Source organism: Podarcis tiliguerta, assembly GCF_965153285.1.
Source record: "Podarcis tiliguerta genome assembly, chromosome: 1".
Lineage (NCBI taxonomy): Eukaryota > Metazoa > Chordata > Lepidosauria > Squamata > Lacertidae > Podarcis > Podarcis tiliguerta.
The window spans coordinates 49,639,735-49,659,950 of NC_139534.1; the positions used below are offsets into that span (position 1 = coordinate 49,639,735).

General features: G+C 43.5%; 1 protein-coding gene across 2 annotated transcripts in view; it reads right to left on the minus strand.

The window, feature by feature from the left end:
- Positions 1-299: 299 nt before the first annotated feature.
- Positions 300-20,216, minus strand: part of MARCHF4 (membrane associated ring-CH-type finger 4) — a 118,734-nt gene continuing 98,817 nt past the window's right edge. For both annotated transcript variants that reach the window (XM_083431026.1, XM_083431025.1), the window contains exons 3-4: positions 16,454-16,646; positions 300-4,501 (exon numbers count right to left, since the gene is read on the minus strand). In XM_083431026.1, the coding sequence (XP_083287152.1) occupies positions 4,140-4,501; positions 16,454-16,646 (555 nt within the window). In that variant the 3' untranslated portion in view covers positions 300-4,139. The remainder of the gene's footprint in view (positions 4,502-16,453; positions 16,647-20,216) is intronic.

The window sequence follows — 20,216 nt, forward strand, 5'->3', positions numbered from 1 at the left end:
TCCATCTTCACTCACCTGCCCCCTTTTTCATTTCAAAATCAGGATTCTGTCTTGGTTTCTAAATGATAGCGGCTGTTCTGAGTTACTGTTAAGATACAATAATCTATCGCTCTCATATTTAGGGGTGGGGTTTTTTTGCCCCAGTGGTTCAAGTAAATTAAACATGGGCATCTTGGCTGATGTTGTGCTTTCTGGATGGGGCTAAAATGGAGCAAAATTGTATGGGAGGAAATTCCAATGAATAAAGCCTTTCCAATATTGTCAATAAATTAATTAGCACTAGTCACACATACTCTGTATAGTTGTCCATATTTCATTTATTAGGGAAGAAGCAAAATTTCACTTCCTTCTGAGATGTACAAACTGTCCTAAATTGTTCTGAGGTGGAGAAGCTCATATCTTCCCCAACAAGCTGTTGTGTGATACCCATTACTGAATCAATGTTTTCAGTGGATTTAGGTAGGTAGTAGTTCTGTTGATATTGGGCTAAAACATCTCAGCAAAATTTCCTGATTTTTTTGTGGTCAAGAATACATTTTTAAAATTATTATTATCATCAGTAGGTCACAGATCTGAATTGGGTTTTTTCTCCTTTTGGCATCCTGATGGTGTAAGAGGTTTTTTTTTTTTGGGGGGGGTGTCATTTTAATTTCCCTACTTTTTGCCCAAGTTAATGTCCAGAGGGTTTAAAGTGACTGAAAGAGATAATGAATCAGTAGAAGCATCATGCAAGGATGCAGAGTTGGCAGTGAAAAATGCATATAACATTTATAAATTTATAAAATTGTTTATGGCTGTCTGCTGCACATTCAGCTCCAAAACATTCTTCATTTAGCCTACGTCACATCTCTATTGACTCAAGTCAGGGATGTGGAACTTGTGGCAAGGGATGATGGGAGCCAAAGGCCAACAGCACCTGGAAGGCAACAGGTTCCCTTTCCCAGTGGTAAAGGGATGGAACTCAGAGTAGCACCTGTTTACCTTGATCTTTGGAAGTGTGGTATAGGTGTTTTTTTAGTTGTCCTTCCTGTATCATTAAGCGTTTTGTGCTTTTATTGTTATTGTTTTATGTGTTTATGCTTATGTATTATCATGGTGATTTTGTTTTAGTTCATGTAACCAACCCTGGGACCTTGAGGCGAAAGGTGGGTAAGAAATATGAGTCAAAAAAATAAAATAAAATCCTGGTTGTAGCTTTTGTGGCTGATAAATACACAGAGCCTGCTGCCACTGATGCTCACTGTTGCCCTACCTGTAACTGTTATTCACCTGGAATATTAAGGTCTTAACAACTTATAGGCTTTCTAGGCAGTGCTCAACCTCCATATGCTTAATGAGTTAGTCAATTAAGCATATGCAAATCAGCAATGGGTGAGTGGCTTTTTTCTCTCCTGGCAGAAGTGGGGACCTCAGGAGGAGTGGTAGTATAATGAAGAGGGGGTGAGGACTGGTGGGAAAGGAAAAGTCAAAAGGTGAATGAATACGTTACGATTTTCCACGTTGGAAGCAAATATTCCCAACTAAAGCAGCTTTAAGGTGTCCTCTCTGGGCAGCATCCCTCATACGTATCAGATGAGTCACCAATTGTGCTTAGAAAGATAAGTTCCCTGAAAAATGGATGGTACATCCAGAAAATACTGATCCCATGTACTGCTGAGTTCCTACAACTGACCTGGCGAGAATGACGAGGGTCACACTCACACATTTCAAGCACTCTCATACAACTTTAACAATCATGGTCCCCTCTACCAAAGAACCCCAGAACAGGGTGCTGAGAGTTATTTGGAGACCCCTCACAGAGCTACAGTTTCCAGCATCCTCAACAAATGACGGTTCCCAGGATGTGAGCCAGGTTTGCAGGCTGATGTCTGTGTTTGGATGGTACTGTACTGGTCCTTGTGAAAGAGAAGTGGAACTGAGACTATTCCATTGCTCCTTACTCTATACATGGAACCTGTGCAGGCCAGACCCCAAGGGATAGGCCAGGGTTGGCTTCACATGGGACACCACAATGGGGGATGAGAATGGCCTAAGGTGCATTGTCCATGATGGTCCATGATGTCCAACATGGACAATCAGGACTTTTGTGGCAGCAAGTACCATCTAAAGTGGCCATGAGACAGGAAACAATGAAGGAATACTTTGTGCCAAGCTCCTTTAAGTGTGTCATTCCCTCAAATAGTTGGGGGGGGCACAAGGACCTCGGCTGCTGGGAGTTGGCTCCTATGCTTCCTTGGTTCCTGCAGGGGGCACAATCTTGGGACATAAATATATATTTTAAAAACCCAAGCTGAAATCATGCTGATTATTCAGGTGAATTCAGGTGCTGAACTGGTCTTCTGCATGTATCCAGATTGTGATTCATGACGTCCTCATTCAACCCCTGCTTTACTGATGTGTTCAGGCTGTGGTGACTCACAATCTAGGTAGATGTCAAGCATTCAAAGATTTGCTTCAGTGTACACAAATCTGGTGAATATGCCAATTTGTGTGGATCGAAAAATAACAGCGACAATAATGATAATCCACTGTAAGATAAGGCAGCTTCACCTGGGATACTTCAGCATTTAGTGTTACTTGTGGAAGTACCTGTGGAGAAGGGAGTGTACCGGTATTCTCAAATTTATTCAGCGGGTACCCGGCAAATATACCAGTGTGATTATGGCGGCTTCTCCCAAAGAATCCTGTTAATTGTTTGGTCAGGGTGATGAGGTCTCTCTTAGCAATTTCTAGTGTAACTCATACTGCTAGAATTCCCAGTGTTCCTTGCAGAGAGGGACCCATTCAACCAGTTTTACAGTGCGCTCCTCCCATACATGTTTCTGAGAAGTTAGTCCCCCTGTGTTCAATGGGACTTATTTCCAGAAAGATGTGCATAGGATTGGAGCCTAAATCCACAGTGTGGATTAGACTTGGGACTTCCATTTGTTTTTTGAGTGCAGAGTTTTGTGGCTTAATACCTAAGACAGGTATCCTCAACCTTTGGCCCTCCAGATGTTTTGGACTACAATTCCCATCATCCCTGACCACTGGTCCTGTTAACTAGGGATCATGGGAGTTGTAGGCCAAAACATATTGAGGGCGGCAGGTTGGGGATGCCTGAACTAAGTGGATGAGATTGTTTCCAGGAGCAGCTAGATTACAGGAAGTAAATTTAAAAGCAGGAAAATCACAGGGGTTTATGAGAAATCACCGATACAGAGGTGCTGGAGAATGAGGTGGAAAAGCCAAGTAGGAAATTCAGTAGGGGACAATCCCATTTTGAAAAAAATCTGCAAATAAAACACACAAATAATTCTTTCAGTGGTAAATGTCATAAATCTTCCCCTACCTAGTGCCTTCCAGATGTTTTGGACTACAATTCCCATCAGCCCTAGCTAGCACAGTTGCACTGATTGGGGCTGGTGGGAATTGTAGTCTAAAAAAAGCAGGCTGGCATAAATCATCCACCTTGTGCTTTGGACATTGATTCCTACAAATGTTTGTGGCTCAAATGGATTTGGCCCTCCCCTCAAAAACATTGAAAAATTGTAGTGTTTGAGGAGGGAGCTAAATCAGGAATTTGTACCTGTTGCATGTTTGTTTGTTGTTGTTTTTTTAAAAAACCTGGGCATATAAAATAACAATAGCAATAAACTGACTGCTGTTTCATCTTGAACACCCTGTGGCCACACAAAATAGCATAGGGCCACAGAATAATTTATGCATTCAAATACTTGAACCCCATGGTTAATACAGTTTAAAATACTCTGGCTTCCTTGCTTCCTTCCTTTTCAGGGTCTGCGTGGGTGTTTAAAATCTTACCCATTCATTCCCTTGCAGTAAGACCAGCTGTCCCTCTCTGCTCCCCACCCCACCTCAGCCCACCGGCCTCTGCCCTAATTCAGTTTTTGTAGTTCTGTATTGCACTTGCTTTGTTGTACTTTCCAGTGACTGCAGAACCTCTTCAGCCGCCTCTCAGCTGTGTGTGCAGCTCTGCCTCTGCCACCATCTTGGCTGGCCAAGGGCCTATTGTGCTCCTGGTGCAGCTGCAGAGGACAAGGGGGTGGAGGGTGGGGGGAAAGGCACGCCGCGCCCCCTCCGCTTGTGAGTTCCTCTGCCACTCCGCGTTGCATTAAGGCCTCCTGAATTCCTTTAGCTCAGACCGTCGTGACTCTCATGACGAGCTCTCTGTTTGTGCTAGAGTGGCTTCTCTGTTCGTGAGGCCTCAGGTGGCTGAGTATATGCAAGATGGTATAAGCACAGTGGTGGTCAGACAAGGTGCCCGTGGTGTGGCCAGCTCCCCGAGCCACACTCTCGGCTGGAGCAGAGTTGCTAGTGGCACCACCAGTGGAGGATGAATGGTTAGTCTGAGAGGAGGTTCGTTGGTTGGTCCTGGTCCCTGTTTTTTGATCCTCCAGGTCCTTCGTTTTGTCATAGTTCAGAACTTTCCACTGTTGGTTGACTGCTTGCCACCGTTTAAAAATCCTGTAAACTGAGGGTCCTTCATGGATTATTAGACCTGTAGAATAAAAAAGAGTGTGTGGATAGGAGAAAAAAAAGAGAATCTATTAATTTTTCACTGACTCATCATCACTGCACACATACCTCTGAGAGTCACCTAGGGCCAACTCCATGTACATACCCCACAAGTATCCTAGAAAAAAATGGAAAATCCCATTTTTTATTGTGAGAGAATGGGGGCCATTTTGGTTACCATAATCTCACATGATTTTGCAGTGCGATTTCCCCCTGAAAAAACACTTTTTCGGGGATGCAATCTTGTGTGGTGCTCCCAAACATGTGTTTTAGAGCTCCGTGCTCCAAAAAAGTGTGTGTTTTTTTAAAAGGGTGTGTGTGTGCAAAACCACGTGAGATCATGGCAACCAAAATGGCTGCCATACTCTCGCAATAAAAAAACAAGAAGATGGTGTCCAGGAAGATGGCATCGTGGATTTGGGCTTCAAAGTGTTGGAGGGTACACATGCTCCATGAACATTTTTTGATATAGCTTTAGGGGGCACATCTTGCTCTCACTGCCGCTTAACACAAAGTGTTAATATTTGGGAGAATGGTCTGCTCCAAGTCCCATCATCATTCTAAAATGATAAACATATTTAAAAGACCAACAACAGTGTATAGATTGCCTGTCTGGATCAGACCAATCTCCACCTCGACCAGCCTTCTTGATCACAGACCTTCTGACAAATAGCTGTGACCTGTGAATGGCCTGAAATAGTGAGGATGAAATGAGCGTCCAAAGCACCCAGGAATTCCTTCTTTGTGGAATTATATTTGCTGAGTCTGTCTATAAAGAGAGCAGAACTACATGTTATGTTGAGGGCACTGGATTGGTTCCCCTGCCTGAGGCATCTGGTGGGCTATTGTGTGAGGAGATGCTGGACTAGATGGCCTTTGGAACAATCCAGCAGCTGTTTACCAGGAGAGATGAGACAAAAATGAGGTCAGGGCTCCATGGATGCATCAGTAGGAGTATTGCATTGATTCTACTGACCTCCACACTGCTGCTTCACCCCTCCCACTAAGTGGCATGGACTCTGCTGCCAGAACTGCTGCTGCTATTGCTGCAGCTCTGCCTCACCCTGGCTAACATGAACATTTGTCAGGGATGATAGGAGTTGTACTCCAGCGACATGCGAAAGGTCACAGGTTGCCCCATCTCAGGTTTAAGCCTTTAGCACAAACTTTTCCCACATGCGGGTGGCGCAAGGGACGCGGGTGGCACTGTGGGTAAAACCTCAGCGCCTAAGACTTGCCGATCACATGGTTGGTGGTTCGAATCCCCGCGGCGGGGTGAGCTCCCGTCGTTCGGTCCCAGCTCCTGCCCACCTAGCAGTTTGAAAGCACCCTTAAGTGCAAGTAGATAAATAGGTACCGCTTTATAGCGGGAAGGTAAACGGCGTTTCCATGTGCTGCTCTGGTGCAGGTTCGCCAGAGCAGCTTTGTCATGCTGGGCACGTGACCCGGAAGTGTCTGCGGACAGCGCTGGCTCCCGGCCTCTAGAGTGAGATGAGCACACAACCCTAGAGTCTGTCAAGACTGGCCCGTACGGGCAGGGGTACCTTTACCTTTAATATTAAGAGACAAGTGCAAAAATAGTATGCTGGCTGCCAAACACAACTTATACTGTGATTCAGAGGGACACATGCATATGATCTGCTGGTCTTCCACTTTGCCCAAGTGGACTCAAGTACATCTGCAATTTGGCAGACCCCTTTGTTTCCAAAGTTCAACAATCAATCGCGGGAGTCAAATATTGATGCTGAAGGTCAAATGTTTATTGCAGAATAAATGCCAGCAACCTCACATTTCTGTTAAAAGTTTGGTGAGGAATCCTGACCTCAATTATTTAAGTTCAAGTATATGACCTCAAGAGTCTGCCTCACCGGATCATGAGTCAGATGTGGAAAATTCAATTCATTTCAGCCTCAAAGCTTATCACAAATATTAATGAGAAGGCTGATTCAAGAGGATTTTTTTTTTTTAAAAAAAGTCTGTTTGTTTTGCTTTGTAAATTATAAGTGTTTATGATCCCATGCAATTAATAAAATGATGTTGATGGATGGGCCAGTGCATCAACCGTACACCTGTTTTCCTAGATAAATTGTGCTTCAAAATATTTACTATAAGTGCAAAAATAAGTTTGTTTTCCTTGGCAGTTGCTGGGATCCAAATTACTTATTGATTTCCCAGCATTGAGCTCAGGAAGCTGTAAAATTAAAAAGGAACCAAGCAGAGGACTGGGTGGGCAGATGGAAATAATGCAAATGCATCTGCAACTGTAGAAAGCTGAGGAGAGAGCAAGGAGGGACTCGGAGAGTAATTTGCAAGAAGCTGTAGGATTTCATCAAAATAAATCTGAGTCAGTTGGAGTTATGCAGATGTGTAACGTTTTCTGTGCGGTTGTTTAATTTTTTCTTGAGTATCCAGTCATTTTAATTATTGTTTTGTACTGTTTTTAATAGTTTTTGGATTTCTCTTCATTACCCTGATATTCTATGAGAGGAAAGTAAATAAATATGTAAATAAGCAAAATGAACAGGGATATGGATCTCTCATGTTATTCTAAGGTGTGGATAACTGAGTGCAGTGGTACCTCGGATTACAAACACTTCGGATTACAAACATTTCGGGTTACAAACTTTGGGTTACAGACTCCACTAACCCGGAAATAGTACCTCGGGTTAAGAAGTTTACCTCAGGATGTGAACAGAAATCGTGCATGGCGTCACAACGGCAGCGGGAGGCCCCATTAGCTAAAGTGGTACCTCAGGTTAAGAACAGTTTCAGGTTAAGAACGGACGTCCAGAACAAATTAAGTTCGTAACCAGAGGTACCACTGTACATGTGAACATGTCTTCTACTGAATCAAATCAGTGGTCCATTAAGCCCAATAGCTTTTCAAGTATGGAAGTAGAGAACTTTTCAACCAAAGATGCCAGAAATTAAACCCTTCCATTCCAGAATCCTGCATACATGTCAGTTCCAAACTGTGCATATTTACATTTCTCAACAAAATATGCAGAATTTGCCATCAGGCCACTTCAATGTATCTTGGCAGGAAAAGCTGTGGTTTAAACACATTGTGTTTGGGTTTTCAAAAAATAAAAATTAAGTGTCTGGGCCTGAGTATGAAGTGTCAAGAGAAAAATATCACTAGGTGGAGTTTGTAGGTTAACCTCTGAAAGTCACAATCTAACACAGTTAATTGTGCTTAAAGCCAATTGAAATCAAAGGGCTAAAGTGTGCTTAGAATTGTGTTGGATTGCCATCATTAAAATGTCTATAGTGTTGTGTTCTGCTGTACTGGAACAAATGAAAATGAAAGTTGCCTTTAACTTAATTCTAACACAATCACAATATGCCCTTAGCCTGTCTGGTTCTTGGTATGACGTCTTTATGTGGCTCAGCTGGCTAAAATAATGGCTAGGATGAAACTAGTGGGGAACAGATTCAGGACAGACGAGAAGAAGGGAAACTCTGGAATTCACTGTCATGACTGGCTTTAAGCAAGGATTAGGCACATTCATGGAGAATGACTCCATCAATGGCTACTAGTCAAGATGATTATATGCAACCTTCAGGCAGTACGTCACTGAGTATGTCATTTTTTGAGGACCAATGGAGGTGGGAGTGGGTAGGAGGCCAGTGCTTTCATGTCTTGCTTGTGGGCTGCCCAGGGATATTGCCTGCCCACTGCAGGCAACACGATTCTGGACTAGATGGACCTTTGGCCTCATCCAACAGAGCTCTTATATTATTGGAACCAGTTTGATATGGTTAATTAACAGCCTCTCCAGATGACCAACTTATTGAGCATTCACTCAGATTTGCTAGCACAAATCTGACAATATCTGGCCTTTATTGAGCATTTGTTCTGATTTGTTTACGGGGTGGTTATACAACAATGAACACTTGCCTTGCATTTATTCTGATTGGCTTGTGGGCTTTTCTTACACATCTTTCCATTAGTCACTGATCAAACCCACACTTTTCAATGCATTTTCCCATCCCCGTCCAAACCACGAAAGGTCCAGTTCTTTTTTTAAAGTGGATTTCTTGTGCTAGAGACTTATCATTCATTTTATTATTTGTTTGTTTATTTACTGTTATTTATTTATGTACTTATTTGCTTTCACAAACCTAAAGATTTATGTTACCAAGGCACATCACTACACAAATGTGCAGGTGACATTGCAGATGTGACTGTACGTATCATTGCATCAAGAGCTGTTTTACTGGTGTGCACGTCTGCTCCTGCACATTGCTGAAATAATCCTTCTTACCCCCGAAACTAAAATTTATACAGTTGTACATACAATCACAACAAGATTGCTTTTCTTTTCTTTTCTCTTCTGGCAGTGTTTCATCAATTCACTCAACTGCACAGGTGCAGCAGAAAAACATAATAAATAAGCACAAGAGATGATTTTTAATAAAATATACTATCTTTTTGAATTACATATTGAATATATTGAAGAGCAGACTTTTGAACCTTGGTGTGAGTCTCAAGCACATTCAAGATGCATTTGAAAGCAATGGCAGCTCTTATTGTTGTATTAATATTTATGAAATTATAAAGTCACAGAGAGAGAGAGAGAGAGAGAGAGAGAGAGAGAGGGGCCTCCAAGGACTCCACCATGAGACTTGAATCAATGGCTTCAAGTTACAAGAAAAGAGATTCTGACTAAACATTAAAAAAAAAAACTTTCTGAAAGTAAGAGCTGTTCAATAGTGGAATGGTCTCCCTCAGTAGGTGGTGGACTCTCCTTCCTTGGATGCTTTAAAGCAGAGATTGGATGGCCATCTGTCATGGATACTTTAGCTGAGATTCCTGCATTGCAGGGGGTTGGACTGGATGGCCCTTGGGGTCCCTTCTGATTCTACGATTCTATGATTCTTGGGCACCCACTCGGTGCATCATAATGCCAGCAAGTGGGAAATGTTTGGTGCAACACCAGATATAATGTGGTGGATTGCCCATGGATAACCCAATCATGGCTTTGTGGTGGAAGTGGTTCACTTGGACAAAAGGGAGAGCAGTGCCTCCAAGAGGTATGTCATGATTGGCAGGTCTTTGCCTCAGGATGATGCCAGCTGACCTCAGACCAGGCCATTACGAGTGACCTTTGGGCATGATGCAAATGGACACCCTCTCCATGAGAGAGGAAAATGTCAGGCAAAGCGCAAGCACGGCAAATGAAATCCAATTGCAAAGGCCCAATTTCGGCGATGTAGGGTGGAATGACTGGATCCCCCTACACATCCCTGTGTGGGCCAGGGACACCCACTTGACCATTGACTGTCCCAGACTGAGCAGGGAGGTCTGAATGCTGCGTCTAAGTGCATTCAGCTGGACAAGTCTTGTTGCCTCCTTGTGATCAGGAACCTGACAGCATAAGGTTCTTGATTGTGAGGATGCATCTACAAACGTTCAGCGGAATGTGCTTAGAAGCTCTTTCAGATCCTTGAAGCCCTTTCAGGAGTATAGCAGGTGACAGCACAAGCCCCTGCCAATTTTCTGCTTTAGGATGGAGAGGGCTATAGAGCTACTGGGACAAGTTTTGTTGTTATAAACACCATTCAGTCTTGTCCAAGAAAGAAATGCAGCTTTTGTGTGGTTTTTCCTCAGTGTTGCTCTTATCTTTGCTGTGTGCATCATTCTCTTCTTTCTCTGCCTACCTGCGTTTGACGTATAAAGGATAGCAGAAGGAAGTGTCAAAGGTTCTTCCAGCCTGGCACGTTTTAAACAATGCCCAGTCGAAACAGGCAGCACCATTAAAAGTAAGTCGCCATTAGTCCTGACAGGAGATCCTGAATTGTGAGCGTCGACAGGCAGCTCCCCCATTAATTTCCTTTCCCATCAAGCCACAAAAGATCAAGCACCACATATCCGTTTTAATTGGCTATTGATCTGTTGTTCTATTACCTGCAATTGTGCAGAGGGGTTGCTGAATGGACTGCCTAACTCTGCCTTCCTTTGACTGTCAGCAGCCGGACTTACAGAAAAGTCTGGAGGCCTGCGGTTCCTGGTTTGCAATGGAGTGCCTGAGTCCTTTTTGAAGTAAAGGCAGCAAAAACACAGCTAAAAAGCTCATATATATGACTTGACACCCTTCTTTGGAAATTAAACCAATGTCTAGACTTCACTTGCAGAAACTAATAGTTATAGATGAATTAAAACATAATATTTACAGTCACATGCTCATCCAAGCATGGGCTTACAGTCTCTTCTAACTTCCAAACAGCAGTATTTTCATCTCTTTCCAGAGCTCAGCACTCAGCCTTCTGTATCTCAGTTAGGCCATGCCTTGTAGCTCCTAGGAGAGTTTCCCACTTTCACCTTCTCCTGCAGCTTTGCTCTCTTTCTTTCAAGCAGAGAAGAAGGACTCCAACACTCCATTCAACTTAGCAGTGTTGACAGTGGATTCTAAAACACAGTCATCTTGCTTCACATAAAATGGTGTCTCTCCTTCATTAGATGCCTCCCATGTGACCAACATTACCCAACCACATAAGGACTCTCTAGAATTCAGTTGCCAACCAGCCAAAATTAAATACATAGTAATGCATACAAGCATTTACAATTTCAGTGAATTAAATTACTATACTTAATAGTGCTGCCCTATACCGAGTCAAACCATTGGCTCATATATCTACAGTGGGTGCCAGAAGTTTTCCAAGGTTTCAGACAGTCCTACCCAGAGAGACCAAGGATTGAACGTGGGACCTTTCACTGCAAAACACGTGATCTGACCCTGAGCTTCAACCCTTCTCCAAGGCAACAGTGATGTCTACAAAAATTGCCAGCTGGTGGAGGGAGTGGCAGATGAATGACTCTGCTTATAATTTCATCTCCCCAGCTGTTCAGATGCAAAATAGTGATTCTTCAAAGAGCTAAAGGCTCTCTGGATCTGATGAAGAAGCTGTGAGCATGCATTAGTGTACATATTTATGCATGAAAAATATAGAAACGTAAAGGCTGGCAAGCAGCTCACATTACCACATATACAAAATGTGCTACAGTTGACCATGCAGCAACATGGAGTCTAATTGCTCCATCCGATAGCCACGTTAATCTTCCTTTATTCAACTTATGTACAGTATATCCCCTGTCAAACGCTGAAATTGATCAGGTCATGTAATGGAGTAAAAAAAACAAAACAAAGCCTATTTGCTCCATATTTATTTATTCCAGCTTTAAAACTATTTCCCACCCCCAATGTTTTGGAAAAATATCTTTCTGAACTGGCAGTGTTTACTGCACTTACCCTGCAGCCAGTGTCAATTTCAGTAACGCAAACTGCCCACTGTAAAGGGACAAATTCCCCAAGAGCCCACCCCCTCCATCACCTCCAAGCCCTCAGTCTCAATTTGCATAATTGCTTTTGCTATTTCAGTCATCCGCTGTGCATGAGGTAAACTGACACAGCCAGGAAAACAAAAAGAAATAAACCGAATCATGGGACGCACTTGTTGTGTATGCAGCTCTGGTGGTCTGTGGGTGGATGGAGTGACAGCACCGTGTGGGCCATCTGTTAAATCAAGTCTTGTGATGCACAGCGCCCCTCTCGGGCCAGTCGTGCTGCTCACTGGCCTCCCTCTCTCATTAGCTGATGACACTTCCCGATGTTCAACGAGAGATGGTTTCCAGCCCTGCTGACCCTGAACGCCACTTGAATCTGCAAAGATCAAGCTTCCTTAATTGCAGCCTCCACTGATACAGGCAGCCAGACACACAACTGCATCTGAATTGCCATTTAATTAATGGCCAGGTGCTTGCAGGAATGTGCAGTGAACTTCCAAACTGTCATCATCGCTCAGCTCAGTGGTGTGAGTTTGGAAGGTTGATTTTTTTTTTGACCGGCTATATGTATTGCATACACAAATGGCATACCTTGCACAGAAAATGGTTCTCCAAACGTAATTACCTCTTACTTTTTTGGCGTCTCTTCCCCTTTTCCAGCTCAATCATAGAGCACCACCATAGAGCACCTTTGCATCCAGTATGGTCCCTGTTCCATCTCTAGCCAGAAGTATCTGGTAGCAGGGGATGGGAAAGAGTTCTCTGTCTGAGTCCCTAGAAACTCAGCTCTGGGATGGACAAACCATCAGTCTGAGCTGCTACCAGATAGCTTCCTATGCTCCTAAAGTGCTAGAGGGCTTAGGTTTCCTAGGCTCCAATATGCAGAGAGAGAGGGGGGAAGGGGTATCAAGTCACAGTAAGTATGGTAATTCATAACTCGAAAGCCCGCTACAGTGGTACCTCGGGTTACATACGCTTCAGGTTACATACGCTTCAGGTTACAAACTCTGCTAACCCAGAAATAGTGCTTCAGGTTAAGAACTTTGCTTCAGGATGAGAACAGAAATTGTGCTCTGGTGGCGCGGCAGCAGCAGGAGGCCGCATTAGCTAAAGTGGTGCATCAAGTTAAGAGCAGTTTCAGGTTAAGTACAGACCTCCGGAACGAATTAAGTACTTAACCCGAGATACCACTGTATTGCATCCAGATGTTATGGGGTGGTCTTGTGCTGTCAGTGGCGTGGTGTGGGGGGTGCAGGGGGACCCGGCCGCACCGGGCACAACATCTGGGGGTTAGGGTTAGGGGGCGCAAATCCACGGGTTAGGGGGCACAAATTACTTGCCTTGCCCCGGGTGCTGACAACCCACGCTACGCCACTGCTAACTGTCATTTCCCTATGTAGTTTTCTTTCAAGTCTGTTCATCCAAAAACAGCCTCTTCTTCTGGCCCTACAAAGTGAGTAATGTTGCTTTAGATTAAATAAATAAGAACAGCAAGGGTCTTCCTTTCTTAACAATAAATGTGCAGCTGATGTCCATGGCTGGTGAGAAATCCATATACTGCTCCTCTGTCAAAGGGGTATCACATTTCCCCAGCCCTCAAGCTGCATTATTCTGCTGCTGGGAAAATAGGACAGTGTCCAACCACTCCCCATCCCTGACCCAACACACATTCAGCTCTTTTGTGATGGCCGTATGGAATACGGTTATGCGACTGTCACAGGTACCTGCTAGAAAATGCCTGCAGCGTCCATGAATTGCAGGGAGCCTCGATCCATTTCCCCACATACCTGCTTTCTGGTTAATTTGTCACTAATGAGCAAACTCCCAATGCCTCTTTCTCATAAGGGCTGGCTGTGCTTCCTTTTGATACCATCTCCTTTTAAGTGCTTCGCAGGAGGGGCGAGCTCCTGCGTTGCAGAATCGGTACATGGGAACTCATCCGGCAATATGCATTTTAAAAGGTTCTTACCCGAGGTTTCTAGGCTGCCAGTTTGCTAGCAGTTATAAGCCATGCCAAAGGAGGAGGAGCTGTTAACATCAACACAGCCTGTCGTCTTGAAGCAACGCAATATCCCTGCGGCATGACTATCCACCCCCATTTTTTGTGTGCAAACTGGTAGGGTGCCAAATTGTTGTGAGGTTCTATTTTCATTGCAAAAGTTGCTGTTTGAAGAGATGCAAAAATACACTTTCTGCTGTTTCATGCATTCCCCCGGCACATTTTTTCCTCTGACAGTGCTCTTTCGTTTCACGATAAGCAGAAATTTAGTAGATGAAGTCTGTCCTATCACTGCACCTATATACCGGGGTTTGGGGGAAGACTTCAGGTGGTATTCAAGTAAGTTTTACTCAGGGCAGACACATTGAAATGAATGAACATGACTCAGTTAGGCACGTTGATTTCAATGGATCTGCTCTGAGCAGAACGTAGTTGAATACCACTTTATCTATTTATCATCCAGCTAACAATCAGATTTACAATGCAACAATCACATGAAAGGGAAACGGAGAAATCACACTCTGATTTCCATCTAAACATAACATTTTCTTCACTCCCCTCATTAAGGACTGGCATATTTTGCTTGGTTTTGCATCCATTTCATGGACGGAAATAGAATACTTATCTTCCACTGACAGATGAGCGCTCCAGCTGCTGCCAACAATTTCTGCTTTACCAAAGCCATGTTAATCATGTTACTTACTGGCAACTGCAAGCCACCCACCTGTTCTCTGTTCCCATCAGCAGCCAAGCAAGAGAACTTAGACAATTTCTTCTTCCTGTCCCCTGCATAGCTGGGTAAAAAGGGATGGTGTGGCAAGGAAAGGGTGTGTGGTGGCAGGGAAGCTGATATTGTTCATTAAATATGGTTGCTCTCCGAGCAGGTGATCTCCAAATCCCAAAGAGAAAAGTGGACAATATGGTTGGATTGGAGTAGATACCAGCTTGTAGCTGACTAGTGGAAAAATCTGTTGCCCTCCATACAAGGCAATATTTGCTGAGTGGTGGTTGGTCAATTGTGGTGGGTCATGAGAACCACAGAAATGGGAGTGGTAAGAATGCCAGAGTTACACAACAGAGCATGTGAGCTATGCCAGGGCTTGCAAATAAACTCACTGTTGACTTAAACCCTGTTCATTTTTACTAGTTCACTGCCCCTTTTACTAGTTCACTGCCCACACATACCATGGCTTATTGAACATTTATGGCACACTGTCAATTAAAGAAAGCTTCTCCTCCAATGTTCTTGGGAAAGACTCAGAAATCACCGCCAGCCATGCAGCGGTTCCCAGTTAAGTTTCTCTCGTATCCTTCATGTCCTGTCCTACCCCCCAAGCACTTTGTGGCACACCCTTCAAAATCAGGAGGAATACCTGCTTCTTGTCCTCATCAACCTCCCTTCTCCAAGTTTTATTTATTTCAAACATTTCATTCCTTTTTCTGGCTGTTTCTTTTTGCCTAGAAATGGCTTCGTTTTCCTCTCTTCTTTGTAGTGGGCTGGCACTGTTGCAAGCCTCCCACAAAAGGAGAAGGCCAACTGATTATGCTCATCAGTTCCCCATTTTTCTCTCTTTTGTGTGAGGATACTGGAATTTATTATTTTGGGATCAGAATAGACAAGCACCTCAATTAGGTAACAAGTACCAGGGCTGGCACATGCAGATTCTCAAAGCATTAAAATTGTCACTGAAATGAATCTTAGGTCTGCAGGTTTGAATTCTGAACAAGACTCCACTATCTAAAACATCAGATTTTACAGTATAATCTGAGAAAACAAAATGCGCAAACCTACAAAGTAAGTTTCTGTCTCATATTTTTAATGCATAAGAGTTAGCAAATACAACGGATTTGCATTTTTACTATTTTGAATCTAATTCTTTGGAATTTATCACATCAGCAGTTATGATAAATTCCAAAGAATCAGATTCAAAATAGTTATCAACAGTTATCTTTAGCAAGGCACTGGGGATATCCACGTTGGGCCTAAACCAAGCAAAGTCCATTTCGGGGGTGTAATCTGGCCCACCGGTTGGTTTAATCCCCCCCCCCATGGCAGTTTATTTCCTGGGGTAAAATCCTGGGGTAAAATCCCCTTTGGGCAGCCCTCACGGCCCTTCACTTCATCAAATCTGGCCCTCTTTGAAAAAAGTTTGGACACCACTGACTGCAGAGATTTACCGTAAATATGTCTTTGTCTGGGGGAATTTCTTAGATGACCCACAATGGTCAAAGGACAGGAGCTGTCCTACTGGATCCGACTAGTGACTGAGTCTACTTCAGCTACGATGCTACATATGAAACAGGATAACTTTGGATGCTTCTGAAAAGCCCACCAGGACCAATACTGTTGAGTCCAAAAAGAGTTGCACCAAAACTTCATTCTGGACACACACCCCCAAAAGAAAGCAAAGAAGCTACCTCTCAATTCCTTCTTATAAGTGAATTCCTATGGTCAGTGCTTTTTTTTCTCAATTTGACTCAAGAAAATTACAATTTTATAGTTCAAATCTGGAAAAATAAATACAGTAAATGGACAAAAGTACAAGATTCACAAAATGTTTAGGGGTTTGTGTTCTCCTGTGTCCAGCCCCCCAGAAAAAAACACTGCCTATGGTTACTACATTTCATACTGAGATCCAGTCACCCACCTATACAGACAATGTCCATGAAGCCATACATTCCATAGCAGATCTGGAAGAGCAGGTCTTGCCGTTGCCATTTTGCAGAAGGACTGAAGGTGGACCAGATGAGCCACGAGATACTGGCGATAAGGAAGAGGGAACCCAAGATGGCGGCCGCTATCTGAACCTTTTCAATGACGGTCAGAGAAATGGCTTGCCACTGCAAGACAGCAGCGGGGATGGGGGGAAGAGGGAGGGGAAGTCAACAAAGAAAAGAGAAGCGTAAGCAGAAGATGTAGAGAATTAATTGCTTAGTTAGTGGTACCAGTGGCTACCAAAGAACACTCTACAGCATTTCACATGGACTTCTGCAACAGAGGCTAGCAGCTCTTTAGACAACAGACTTCAGAAGAAAAGGGCAGTCCCGTGCCTGCCTGCAACAGGAGATCAGAAAGATGGGATCACATCTTGCCACATGCCTTTGTTCTGCTCTCCGTTCTGCTATTCTACTGTTTGACTATAGCCCACTGCCATCCATTTATGGGCTGCTTTGTTACGAGTGGGTTGGGTAGGTGCATTGATTAAGTACACCTTAAGTATTTTTTTTTCTTGATTTTCTCACAATATTGGTCATGGCTAGTTTTGCAGAAACTAGCATGGGAACATGCCATGGTGGTAGTAAAATTCATTTGCCCATGGCGCACAGACGAGTAACGATGGCATGGGCACATCATAATTTGAAAGGAGCGATCCTGAGTGGCCTAAAGGGTGTGAGGCTCTCTGTGCATGACCAAGCAGGGGCTTTTTAATGGTTCCCAGGGGATGGGGATGCAGCTATAGCCCTAAGGATCAAACTGTGCATCACTATATCCATACTTTTAAGCTTAAACTGATCACTTTTCTTTTGAAGAAAAACAGCAGTCAGTCCCCAGTCTAGAACTTCCACCACTGGGAGCAAATATGAAATCCACTTGCCAAATTTCATTGGTCTGACTACTCTTCTGCATTTCAGAGCCCGGGGAGAATGGGTGGAGGTGGGGTCCACAACTGTGTCATTGTTGTTGTTTAGTCGTTTAGTCATGTCCAACTCTTCGTGTTGCCACCCGCCTATTTGGAAAGCCCAAGAAACTCATGGCAGTGTCAAAAAGATGAAAAAGAAAGAGAAATAGGTGTGTGTGTGTGTGTGTGTGTGTAAAATCATTTGATGGGATAAGAAATGACCAGGTTTCCAAAAGAGAGAGAGAGAGAGATTATTTCATTTTTGCCGTGTACATTTTTACTCACGTCACACAAAAATTGACATTATACAAGGGATAAAAAATAATAATCCCAGAACTGTACTTTTAAAAATAAAATATAAAGGGAAATGCCTACAAAATCCTTGAAGAGGCCAGGCCTCTTGTGGCTATGACTTTTTATAGTACTTTGTAATGTGCTACTCTCGCTCTTCCATAGCTGTTTAATAGGTGCAGAGCCCCTGTGATTATTATTTACAGAGGACAACATTGTGAAATATACTAAAACCAGGAACTTACCAGCCAACATTACATGTTTGGCTGGCAAAATAGTGTGTGAGATTGGTTCAAGTAACCTTCCATTTACTCACTCTGTTATGACATCCATCTGTGAAAATAGGCTTTACAAATTATTTTTAAACATCTCATCTTCTGGCTAGATAGATTTTGAAGTATCTGAGGATGTGTGCATTTTGCCCTGTGCTTCTCTTCTAGATGGTGTGAAATTTCAATAAAAGGTTTCGTTTAACAGCAAAAACATCCATGTTTGTTCTTACCAGTTTTATAGTACAGCATCTTAGATTCTCTACACACTTCATGGCTGCTGTCCTTTGTCCTGCTCTGAGCACCATTATCTGGTTGCTCTATGATCACAACAACAGCTCTTTGGGTGTGGAAAGGAATGCAACTGTTTGTGAAAGGCTGTGATTTTATATGTACCATGTACCTGAGAGAAAGCCCCATTGAACTCAATGGCACTTCTGAACAGAACTGTAGGATTATGCTGAACTGCCTCCCCCCCCCCCCTTTGGAAGCATTGTCTTATCAATGAATGCAACAAGAATGATGCAGACCCCTTGAACTGCTAGTCAAGCACATCCCTTATAAGCAGAAAGTGTCATGTATGTTTCTGGCTTTGTCAAGGAATGGTTTGAAAGCCCTTGCAGCAAATACATGCCAGTGCTGTATAACTTAACCTAATGTTGCTCCTAAATTTTGGCGCTCAGAATAAAAAGCTTTCTCCATGGCCCCTGAGGAGTCATGTTTGCAAAGCCTTCTGTGACATCAGAGCAGCTGAGATAATGACATCAGAACAGTTCAGCTAATTGCCCTCAGAATCACTGTGATATGCCTGCATCTGACATCCTGAGATCACAGAGGGCCTTTGCAAACCCAAGGCTAGATTGCTGACACACTCACAAGGCTAAAATAGGCTAACTGTATCATTGCCTCATCAGAGCAGCCTGGCAAGCAGTGCCATGAAGAGAAGCGAGCGAGCTGACGCAGCAGCCATCCAGGAAAAGCGCAGAAGGGAGAATCAACAAAACTCATATGCCAAAATAAAAATGAAAGCAAAGAGGGCAGCGCCAATACAAAGCACCACCACCTACAGGCAAAAATGTGTGAAGGTAGGAATTGGTAGGGGGTAGATCTTATTTCAGTGATGAGGAACCTTTGAACTTCCAGGTGTTGCTAGACTACAACTCCCATCATGCCTGATCATGGGCCATGCTGGCTGGGGCTGATGGGAGCTGCTGTCCAGCAGCATCTGGAGGGCAACAGGTTCACTGCCTTAATCCTTCTATATATTCAAGTTCCAGTTTTGTGATATAGAGTAATGCAAAGCAGCTCCTGCAAAAAAGAAGTCCACCTAATGAAGCAGCCTCTGAGATCCCATGCTTAGCATTCGGGGATTCATCTAGAGAATTTTTTGCCCCACAAATGCATTAGAAATTAGATTAAAGGAGCCTGCTTTCAGTATTCCTTTAACCAAGGGGCATCTTATATATAGCTCCTCTATAAGACTATTTGTGTGGTATTTTGGGCCTAGCATGACCTTCTGTCCTTTGGTGAAATGTCCATTGTATCACACAGATGGACTGCTAGCTTGTTTATTAAGGTTATGCTCTGATTAGGGCCATCAGAGAAAAATGTTACCTTTTCCCATGAAACCCCCACCCCCAGCTATACAGAGTAGAAAAGGCACATTTAATGGGCGTAAATTCAAGCTAAGTGGCCACTTCACTGACGCAAGAAACCTTCCAAGCATGATTTTCTGGCCAGTTACATGAATGTACAAGATTGCCTGGGAATGAAGTGTTCCGAGGATATGTCAGGGTTCCCGGAAATCACTTTTGGACCTGCACAAGTGGTTTTATTTGGGGAGGATGCTTGATTGGTGGCTGGGTTGTTGTTTTTTAATTAAAAAGCAGCAAGGCCATTCTGTGTATTCTCTGTTTTACAGGCTGTGCAGTCTGCACTGATAACTGGCTCAAGCTATGTATGGTGTATGCTGGCTGCTGTTTCCCCACACTGGATCTCAGGAACGCTACATTCCTAGATAGCATTTGCAGATTTGTAAATGCAGATGTTAAAAAAGCAAAACACAACAAGGAATCTATAAGGGCTCTTTTGAACTGCCCAGCACTGTTGCAGTGGACGCAGGGTTGGACCAGGCAGCCCTCAAACAAAGGACTAAGAAACAGAGAACTGTCCTCTGGCAGCCCTTCAAAACACAGGACCTTATTCTGCAGTGTGACACAGGCCACTCATGC